This window comes from Microtus oregoni, unplaced genomic scaffold (assembly GCF_018167655.1).
Source record: "Microtus oregoni isolate MIOR12 unplaced genomic scaffold, Mior012 000101F_ref0000407, whole genome shotgun sequence".
Taxonomy (NCBI): Eukaryota; Metazoa; Chordata; class Mammalia; order Rodentia; family Cricetidae; genus Microtus; species Microtus oregoni.
The window spans coordinates 2440230-2451927 of record NW_024544715.1 but is presented as its reverse complement, the minus strand read 5'-3'; the positions used below and the strand labels follow the sequence as shown (position 1 = coordinate 2451927).

The window sequence follows — 11698 nt, the reverse complement described above, 5'->3', positions numbered from 1 at the left end:
ACTCCACTTCCTCCTTTCCTGGTGTGAGCATTTAGGGCTATCGTTTCCTGTTTGCTCATTATTTTGGTTATTACACAATGGTTTCACTCCATTACATTATCTACACCTTTCATTGCCTGGGCATCTTAATCTTGTCTTTGATTGCTTGATTATAATTATCTTACGTTTTAAAGATGTGCCTCTGATAGGTCCATAACTCAGATCTACTAAATTATTATCTATGAATATCAGATCAATTAAATTAAAGTGTCCTAAGTTTCATGGTCTGTTTCTGTGCCAAATGTTCTTCTTACTCTTTGGGTGCACCATTTCTTTGGTTATTTTTGATCAAGCATAGACATTGTGTATGAAAACAAACCACAAGTATCCAAGCTGCTCTTTGCTTCTGACAGGCACCTAGTCACTCTCAGGCTTTCAAAGCTGCAGTCCTTGCTTTTCCATTTAAAACATTTTTAACACCTTAAGGTGCACTTTAGATACTGGCTCATGAAAGATGCTTTTTACATACTCATAAACTTAACATATTTCTATAAACATTTTTTCATTTTAAAAAACAATTTTACCATTTTAAATTATGCTCTTCTCTCTCTCCTCTCTCTGTCTCTCTGTCTCTGTCTCTCTTTCTCTGGTAGGTTTGAAAACTTTATTTGGATATTTTACAAAACTGTTAATTACAATTAAATTCTTTGAGTTAAGAAAAACAACAAGAATACCAATGACAATACATTTTACCAACTTTAGCTTATCTTGTACCATTTTGGTTTTTATCCCAGCAGATTTCTAAGATTTATTTAGTATGTGTTAATTGTGTGTGTGTGTGTGTGTGTGTGTGTGTGTGTGTGTGTGTGTGTATACAGAGGAAGAAGAGAGTCTTGGCTCATCAGATAATGGAAATGGAATTACAGGGAGTTGGGAGGTGCCTGATACTACTGCAAGAGTAGCAAGAGCTCTTAGTGGTAGCACCTTTTCTCTAGCTTCTAATTTTTATTCTAGATTTTAATGACCTCTCCTCTTCTTCCTATACCAACAGAAGAGTTCTTTTTTTTCCGTATCAGCTGGCCTCACAGATGCAGGAGGCAAGCCAGTCTTTCAGTTGATTCTGATGTATAACGGGGCAGCAAAGCCTTCTAGACTTGAGCCAATCTCCATGGATATTTCAAAGTTAAACAACTATAAGAAAGAAAGAAAGAAAGAAAGAAAGAAAGAAAGAAAGGTTAATGCTCGTGGAATGAATGGTGTATATTGGTGGCACAGGCTTCATTATAATTTACCTGCATGTTTCTCCTGTTCAATTTATTTGGGGGCCCGGGATGTGGTTCTGTGGTAAAGCATTAGGACCCGAGTTTGGATCCCCAATGCCCATGTAAAAACTAAATGTGGTGACCCAATCTGTAATTCCAGCGCTTCTATACTGAAATGAGACAGACGCTGTGGGCCAGCTATCCTGATGAATGCAGCAGTGAGCACTGAATGAAGATCTTATCTCAAACAAGGTGGAAGGTTTGAGAACTGGTGCTCTAGATTGCCCTTTGACCACCACATACATGCATGCCATGACGTATGCACACACACATACACACTCACACAACACACACATGCACATGTATCAACTTGAATTTTTTACTTTTGAGGTAATGGATTATTGGAAGGCATGTGGAAACAGCCCCTGTGCCACAGAAGACATAGAACAGGACATTTTTCTTTTGCCCTGATTATGTACCACAACCTTTGGAACTCAACAAAAGCCTAAATGTGTACCATAACACCTTGCCAGACTTTGAATTTCAATTTTGTCTATCCACGGCCCACTTTAGCTTCTTAACTGTGCTTTGAGAAGAGGCAATGCCTCCAGGGTGAAAGCTGAGCCTGTCTTTCCTGTCTATGTCAGAATCACTCCACCACAAAGCTCTTTGTTAGCTCTCTTGAGCGGACACAGATCTACTTTAAAATTTCTCTTTTACTTTTAGTTATGAACATTCACATGATTCTGCGCATGTGTGTGCAGAGGCCTGGAGACACTGGATTCCCTGGAGCTGCAGTTACAGGAGGCTGTGAGCCCCTGACAAAGAAGCTGAAGACTAAACTTGGGTCCTATGCAAGCTCTCTTAAGCACTGAACCATCTGTCAACCCAGCACATGGATTTTTAAAAAGTATTTTGTTCAGTATTTTTAGTGATTCTTTTTGTTTGTTTGGTTTGGTTTTTGTTTGTTTGAGATAGGGTTTCTCTGTGTTGCTTTAGTGTCTGTCCTGGAACTAGCTCTTGTAAACCAGGTTGGCTTTGAACTCACAGAGGTTTGCCTGACACCACCTCCCACCTCCTGCCTCCCCAGTGCTGGGTTTAAAGGTGTGCTGTGAGCCACCACCTCCTGGCTGTGGTTCTTAATAGGAGAGTTAGCCCAAGTCATCAAGATTGACAATGTCAGAAACCTCTAGGAATTATACTGTTTCATGATGTTACTTTTGCTAAGTGTAAACTAAGCAAAGCTGAACAAAAATTTAAATAACACACACACACACACACACACATAGAGGAGTTTAAAATGGCAATATCTTCCTCCTTGCCACATCTTTCTGATCTCTAGCCCTCATCATGCAAACACCTTTTTGTCAAGTTGACTTACATCTTTTCGCTCTTTTCTCTATTCAATTCCAAAGATGTATTTCTGAAATGTGTCCTCTAAGAAGTTCTACTGTTTACAAAATGCTTTTAAGTCAAAACTAGAGACGGGGCCAGAGAGATGGCTCAGTGTTTAAGAACACCTGTTGCTCTTATAGAAGACCTGAATTTAGTTCCCAGAGCCCACATCAGGTACCACACACTGCCTTGTAAGTCCATATCCAATGGTCTGGCATCCTATTTTTGCCTCTAGAAGCCTATATTCATGTATATACACACACTCACACAATGCACATAATTAAAATAATTTTTTCTTCAAATGTACAGAAATACAGTAATGCTAACCCCTGGCTTTTTTATTATTCTGTAACTCTGAAAGGTATAACCACCTGGTTGATACAAGGAACCTGTATTGTTCTCTTAACTTCTTGGTAGGCTATACTCGTTTTTTTAAATAAACTTTTTGGCAGAGAAAATTATAGAGGTGGAACACAGATTAGTGTATGTCAAAGGTTGCTGAAGGGGGACCAGTTAGGTGTATTTGCACAGGGGACCTTGACTATGGTGGTTGTGTAATAACCCACACCTGGCAAACCCCACAGAGAGGTGCAGGGAGTTGTGGGAATCTAGGAAAGCTCTCTGAGGTGCCGATGCCAGTTTCCTGGGTTTGATAACGTAGGCATGCAAGTATATCCATCAGACTGAACTAAGGAGAGGAGGCCCTCACTTTCCCTGCAATTTTGAGACTTCCCATGAGTCTATAATTATAGCAAATTAATAAAAGGAAAGTGAATGTTTAACAAGAATATTAAACATGTCTCACAAATGTCTTCTGGCAAATGCTGTTTTGTCAGGATACTGTAAAATCGGTGCATAGAGAAAGTGGTCAAGAATGCCACCCCACCCCACCCCAAGCAGATCTAACTTTTTAAGAGTGGTGAGCACGGACGAGAACCTTGGAGCGGGAGGGACGACTACTAACTACTTTTAGAAGCCTACTGGAATCTAGGATTTTGACCTTAGAGAAACGAGTTTCTTGTCTTTGTGACATTTCTTTTTCCTTTTTAGTTAAAGCTGATTTCACAATTTTAAGATTCTTCCCTATGGAAAATCGTATCTAATAAAAAATACATGTGATGTAATAATAGCTAAATGTACCTGCTTGTTAGTGCCCACCTGGCACCATTTTAAGTTATTACACCTATAAACAAGTTTTAATCTCACAACACATTGCTGGAGATTTTTAAGATTCCCATCTTACTGATAAGGACAAGGACTTGTTTCACAGGCAGTAATGTTGCACCAGCTTACATATAAATTTTTTTTTTTTTTTTTGGTTTTTCGAGACACGGTTTCTCTGTAGCTTTGGTGCCTGTCCCGGAACTAGCTCTTGTAGACCAAGCTGGCCTCGAACTCCCAGAGATCTGCCTGCCTCTGCCTCCCGAGTGCTGGGATTAAAGGCATGCGCCACCACTGCCAGGCTACATATAAATTTTCTACAGCTCAGTTTCAAACATATTTAAGCCATATCTTTGAACTCTTTTTTTTAAAGATTTATTATGTATACAGTATTCTGCCTGCACATATGCCTGAAGAGGGCACCAGATCTCATTACAGAGGGTTGTGAGCCACCATGTGGTTGCTGGGAATTGAACTCAGGACCTTTGGAAGAGCAGCCATTGCTCTTAACCACTGAGCCATCTCTCCAGCCCATCTTTGAACTCTTAAATTTTTTCTTTAATTAAACAGTATTATCTTAGTTCTTGCCTGTAGTATTATTTGGTGGAGTATTTTCTAGAGTCGATGTCTTATTTGCTCATAAACTCCATTTTGTTTACAGAGTTGGCAGAGGAGGAAGAAGCAACAACATTTGGAAAATCACTATTTCTTTGCCACCCTGGGCAACTTAGTAAGATTTTCTCAAAATTTGAAAAAGCTAGAGTTGTGTCTTGGGGGCACTTCCTGTGTGTGGCCCGTGCAATATGCTAGATTCAAAGTCTACCACCAAACCAAACATCTACCTTTTTGTTGTTGTTTTGTCTTATTTTGTTTTGTTTTATTTGGGACAAGGTTTTTCCGTGTAGCGCTGACTGTCCTGGAACTCACTCTGTAGACCAGGTTGGCCTCGAACTCACAGATCCTTTGAAGAGCACACGTGTTAAGTCCATCTTCCCTATCCTTCAGGCCAGGTTTCCTCTGCAAGTAGGACTTGGGAGGCAGCCAAGGTGTCCAGACCTGGGGGCGGGGCCAAAGGCTGGAACTCCGGACTTCCTGGAGGCCGTTGGGAGCTTGAGCAAGTTCCTGTGCATCCACTTCCGGGAGTTAGCAGAGTTAGCACGTGGTGGCGCGTGGGCTCCAGCCTCATCCTAGGCGGCTTTTGAGGTGTGGTAGAATCTTCGAAGTCCATCGTGATGGCTTCTCGGTATGACAGGGCAATCACCGTCTTCTCTCCAGACGGACACCTTTTCCAAGTGGAGTATGCTCAGGAAGCTGTGAAGAAAGGCTCCACCGCGGTAAGCTGCTCCCCGGGCTCCCGCTGCTCCCCAGGCCACCGCTGCTCCCCAGCCTCCCGCTGCACCAGCCAGGGGGCCCCCAGAGCCCCGGACAGCTGGGTGTGAGGACCACTTCCTTTCCTGGAGCAGACACAGCTTCAGGCCAGCGGTCCGGGTTACACAGACACTGGTAGACAGGTCAGCCCTTTGTCTAACGACAGCTCCAGGCACTACTGCGCATGTGTGTAGCAGCTGGTAAAGACACCTAGAACATTCTGCCTCAGTGCTCATGGCCCACTTCCTCAGAGACCCACTGACCCATGGTAGAGGTAATAGTTCTTTCATGTTGGAAGCCATTGTTTGATAATGATAAAAATTAAAGCCTGGCTGTCCAGGTCTGTCACCGACTCCCATCCCAAGACAAATCGACTACTAACGCTCCATTAGTGAGAGGAACAGTTAGAAACTCTAATCAAGATGGCGCCATTAAATTGTCTCAGTGTGTGTGTATGTGTGTGTGTGTTCATTACCAGAAATCTCATGAGTGTGTACCCCGTTTTAGACTTATGGATCTACATTACCTCAAACATTTTAAATACTCAAAGCAACTGTAATACTGCTGCCAAATTTTAACAGTTCAATGATCATCATAATTTATGAAAATGTTAAAGGACAGAGGCGCCTCGGCGACCACAGATCTGTCAACCCAGACTCTCGAGTCCTAGTCTATGAATGCAAGATATGAGTTTAAAAAAAGAACGAAAGAAAACTTCTGAAATTTCAGGAGTATTTTCACTGTGTGTTTTGGAAATTGACACAGTGAACACACAGAACATTTCTCAGTCCACAATTCTCTGCTTTCTTTCATATCTAAACCAACTTGATAATGGAAAGAAGTTAATTCACTTTTATTGGTAATCTAGCAAATGTAAAGTGACAAAAATAATTACAAAGAAGATAATTTTTAAAAGTATTTTTCTGTTTAAATGGGCCTGCTGGTTAAGCTCTGTTAGAGTTTAAGGAAAGCCTGATACAGTTGAAACCCAAAGGGTACCATTTTGATAAAAACAAAAAGTTATATAGTCCCCAGCATGGTGAGTAACATATGGTTAGAAAATAATGCCTGAGTTTTAGAGCCTAAAGTAAAGGGAGTAACGGGAGAAGACGGGGGTGTGATAAGAAACCACACTGGCCCATTTAAAATGTTTTAAGGATGCTATAGAACTGATTGATAGTTCCTTTGTAATGAGCTGTAAAGGGTAAGGATATAAAAATACCTAGAGTGGGCATTTTTAAAGATACAGTGGAAGATGAGACTCTTACCTCAGGATTCTGAAATTATAATTGCATCTTTTTATGGAATTGTTATGTTTCATTGCAGGTGCTATGACCTTTTTCACAGGATAAAGCTGCGTTTGTTTATTAAACTAGGCTGTTAAATATCGTGTCTGTAAACAGTAGATACGAGGGGCTACAAGTAAGCTAGACTGATCAGTCTTGACCACTATGTAGACATGATATTACTTAGTAATATAAAAATTATATGGGCCATAATTAAAGAGCACAGGCTCTGCTTCCTGCTTGATAATCACCTAATGGCATGACATGGAGCCAGAGGGCTCCTTTCTTTTTAGTTAGGGTTCCTTTTCTATAAAGGCAAAATACGTTTGGATGACATTTTGAAAAAGTATCGCAATTTTAAGAGAACATATGAATCACAGTGTTGTCATGAAAAAGTTAAGATTTATTCTCTTTTTTTTTTTTGTCTTATCCTTTCCTTGACCCCGAATTCTTACTGGGGCTATATTTCCCCTTATCAGATCACATCACTGTAGTCTTAGCCTTCAAAGTTTTCCTTGGTTGTCATCTACTTCTTTAATTAAGGGGTAAATTCTTGGTTTCACTGAAAACATTTCTAACACTGTACAGGGAAGAAGGAAGCACATTCACACACACACATTTGGTTTTTCTAGACAAGATTTCTCTGTGTAGCCTGGCTGTCCTGAAACTTGCTTTGTAGATCAGGCTGGCCTCGAACTCAGAAAACTGCCTGCCTCTGCCTTCCGAATGCTGGATATAAAAGTGTGTGCACACTACTGCCTGTATTTACTTTTCTTTAATGTTGATTTGTGTCTTTTATTTCTTGTGTTGGAAGTCAAACCCAGGGCCATGCATGTTACATGTGTGCTTTAGTATTGAGCAACATTCTCAGCCCTTATTGTCTTTAAGAATCTTCATACTGGGGCTGGAGAGATGGCTCAGTGGCTAAGAGCACTGTCTGAGTTCTAGTTAAATGACACCATAGATGACAGAGACTTCACAGACATCCATATACTATTCCATCTGAACACTGTAGACCGCATAGTCTCATCAGCCTGTGGAAATTTCTCTAAAATAGATTGTGTAACAGAAGGCAAAGCAAGTCCTAAGAATGCTAGGAAATTATGATCAATTTTGAATGCTATCTGACCACATGGGAAAAAGAATAAATAATAATAGAAACTTCAGTATATACAGACTTGTAGAGTTTGAACAACATACTACTCAATGACAATTGTGTCATAGAAGAAACCAAAAAGGAAAGTAAATTCTTAGAAGCAGCATACCATACATGATGTAGGAGAAACAGTGAGTGATTTTGAGAGTTTATAGCTACGCTACAAGCGTCTATATTGAAATGTTAAATCTAAAATAAATAGGTCTACAGGGGCCACGATCATCCAGGAGTTACTGGCTCCACACGGGTCTGAATGGTGATGGTTACAGATGGTGTCCTCCCCAGACTTTTGGGTCTGCAGGAGCCACAATCAACCAAGAATCTGGCTCTTCATGGGCACCATGCAATCAGGTACCATTATACCAAGTACTACCAAGTTCTTCTAGGCCAGGCACATACTATCCCTTGTGGTTGGGGCAGGCAGTACAGGTAGCTCCTGTGACCCAGCCAAGAGCCCTGGTGCTAGGTGGTTAGGCACCCCTGTGGTGAGAGGCCACATGGTGGGGAGATGGAAGAGAGAGAGAGGTGTTGGGAGATGAAGAACTGGATGACATGAATGCCCAGTTGGAGCTGGGTGATGGTGGTGCACACCCTTAATCTCAGCACTGGGGAGGGAGAAGCAAGTGGATCTCTGTGAGTTCAAGGCCAGCCTGGTCTACAAGAGCTAGTTCCAGGACAAGCTCCAAAGCTATAGAGAAACCCTATCTCAAAGAAGATAAAAAAAAAAAAAAAGAATGTGTAATCCTGGCTGCCCTGAAACTCACTCAGTAGATTAGGTTGGCCTTGAACTCACAGAGATCTGCCTGTCTCTGTCTTCCTGGTGATAGGATTAAAGGTGTGTGCCACCATGCCCAATTTAATTATTTCACTCTATTGATTTTGAGTTTCTTCCAAGGTTCTAAGATTCATTTAGATAAAGGTACTTATTAATTTTCTAAATACTGCTTTTCTGTAGCATAATAAATGGTAAATATTACATTTCCCCTTTAATTGCTGAGAAAAAAATGTTTTATCATATGCTCAAATAAAATCATTCTTTTAAAAAAATTGGGAAACAATGCCATGCACAGTTGCTTTAAAAAAGGGATGGGAGTGTATCATATATGCTTAGGAGGAAGAGGCGGACACAGGTGGGCTTTTAAAGGGGACAGGAGTGTATCATACCTACTTAGAAGGAAGAGGCAGAGCAGGTAGGCTTTACAAAGGGATGGAAGTGTATCATACGTAGTTAGGCAGAAGAGGCAGGCAGATTTTCTTGAGTTTGAGACTAGGCTGGTCTTCATACAGAGTTCAAGACCAACTAGGACTGTGTAGTGAAACCCTTTCTCAGATCAATAATAAATGAAATCCTTTAGAATAAACCATGAAAAAAGACCTCTACAATAAAATCTTTGAAACAGAAGAAACAAAAAAGACACTTAAAGCTGGAGAAAACTCTTAAGCTTGTAAATTGGAAGAATTAATATAATGGAAATAGTGTTATCAAAATTCCAACATTCTTCACAGAAATTTTAAAAAAAGCTTTATGGGAGCATATGCAGAGACCCACACCCAAACATAAGGTGGCACTTGGGGAACACTGAGGAAGAAGGGAAGAAAGGATTGTAGAAACCAAAGGGTTGAGGACACCAGATGAACATAGCCCACATAATCAACTAAGCAGGGCTTATAGGCCTTCACAGAGACTGAAGGGACAATAATGGAGCCTTCATGCATCCTCTGTATATTTATTTTCAGCTGTTTAGCTTGTGGTTTTTGTAGGACTCCTAATAGTGGAAGTGGGGGTGTCTGTGACTCTTGCCTGCTCTTGGGATCCTTTTCGTCCTATTGGGTTGCCTAGTCCCAGTAGGTTGCTATGAGGGTTTGTGCCTAGTCTTATTGAATCTTGTTATGCCTTATTTGGCTGATATCCCTGGGAGGCCTGCTCTTTTCTGAAGGGAAGCAGAAAAGCAGTGGATCTCAGGGGAGAGAGGGGAAGTGGTTGATGGGTAAAAACTGGGAGGAGTGGATAGAGAGGAAAAGCTGCAGTCCAGATGTATTATTGTATTGTATGTATTGTAAGTCACATTGGCAGGAGCTTGAGGAAGCTGAGCACACTGCATCCACAATCAGGAGGCAGAAAACAGGTCTGTGGGGTGACACTGTAGGTAAAGGTTCTTGCTGCCAACCCTCATACTCTGAGTTTAACCCCTAGGAAGCACAGAGTGGTGGGAGAGAACTCAGTCCTGAAAGTTGTCCTCTGATCTCCACATGTATGCATTGTATGAGCTTGTCCCCACACATTAAACTAAATAAAGTTATGTAAATCAAAAATTAAAAAACAATCAGGTCAGGCAGCGGTGATGCACACCTTTGATCCCAGCATTTAGGAGGCAGAGGCAAGCAGATTTCAGTGAGTTCGAGGCCAGCCTGGTCTACAGAGTGAGTTCCAGGGCAGTCTGTAACACAGAGAAACCCTGTCTCAAGGAACAAGCAAAAAAAAGAAAAGAAAAACAAAGAAAGAAAAAAGAAAAAATCTTCAGCCTATCTTCTTCTATTTGTTTGGTCCAGGAACCCAGCCCATTAGAACAGTACCACCCACATTTATGTTGAGGGCCTTCCTACCTCACTTAATTTAATCTAGATAATCCCTCCCAAGAATGCCTATAGTTGTATCTCCTATGTGATTTTAATATCAAGATGATGATATTAACAATTACAGATACTAACTCAGCCTATTAATGTTCCACCTTTAGAATATCAAAGGCCCTGTGTTCTAATACATGGAATTTGCATTTCAATGTATGTATTGGGGCACAGCAAGCCCCTAACTCTTGGGCCTCTTAATTTGAGCTGTATGGGAAAGATTTTGTGGTATTTTATCTGCTGAACTTAGTTCTAATGTTGAGGTTTGAATCCAGGGCCTTTAGTTGTTGGACAAGTGCTATACCACTGAACTGCTCCCTCAACCCCTTACCTTGATGTAATTATATTTTAAACCTACAAATAAGAAAACAATTTTTAAAAGAATTCTTGCCCTCATTGTGTCTGTGTTGTCTTGTGTGGTGTGTATACATGAGTGTGCAGGTAGGTGTACCTGTACGTGCATATATGGAGGTCAAGGAGAATAGCAGGTATCTTAATTCTACCACTTTCCACCTTGACTTGAAAGAGGGCCTCTACTGAACCAGACACCTCCCATGTCAACTAGACTGGCTGGCAAGGTGGCTCGTTATTGGCATCCCCCTTTCTCTGTCCCCAGGAACTACAAATACTTGCAGGCATGCCTGACCTTTGTGTGAATACTGTCTTCATTCTCATATAGCAAGTTTCTTACTCAAAGGGTCCTCTCCCAGACCCAACCTTCTATCAATATTGATAGAAGCTTTCATCAATATTAGTTCTGCTAATACTGATTTGCTTCTTCTTTCATTCTCCTAAAGTTGTATATTTAGGTGATGTCGGAAATTTTTCTGTATATGTGTTGCTTTTATTGGTTGATGAATAAAACTGTTTAAGCCAATGGCTTAGCAGAGTAAAGCTGGTCAGGAAATTAAAACAGTTATAGAGAGTAGGCAGAGTCAAAAAGATGCCATGTAGCTGCCGAAGGAGAAGGATGACAGAACCTTACCTGGTAGATCACAACCTCATAGCGATAAAGATGAATAGAAATGGATCATTTTATGATATATAAGAGCTAGCCAATAAGAAACCCTAAGCTATTGGCCAAGCTGTGTTGTAATTAATATAGTTTCTATGTGATTATTTGGGTCTGAGCATTTGGGAAACGAACAAGCAGTCTCCACCAACAAATTGCCAAAGGAGAAAGACATACGGAACTTTAGGAACCTTGCTAGTAAGCTACGGCCTCGTGACAACACACAGATTGATAGAGGAAAGAGGTAGCTAGGAATATGCTAGAGTCATTGGCCAAACAATGTTGTAATTAATATACTTTCTGTGTGATTATTCAGGTCTGGGGAGCTGGGAAATTAACACACAGTCTCTGATTAGGGATGGCTCCAGCGTGGGGGCAACTACATCCACATAAAAACTGAGAGAGCTTGGGAAGGAATTCTAGACACAAAAGAACAGAGTTAAGCACAGGTTCT

The 11698-nt window shown here is 40.9% G+C and overlaps 1 protein-coding gene across 1 annotated transcript in view; it reads left to right on the top strand.

Moving 5' to 3' along the window:
* The first annotated feature begins 5029 nt into the window (after positions 1-5029).
* The window catches only part of LOC121443166 (proteasome subunit alpha type-8), a 48882-nt gene continuing 42213 nt past the window's right edge, over positions 5030-11698 (top strand). The window contains exon 1 of the mRNA XM_041644843.1: positions 5030-5131. Within this exon, the coding sequence (XP_041500777.1) occupies positions 5030-5131 (102 nt within the window). The remainder of the gene's footprint in view (positions 5132-11698) is intronic.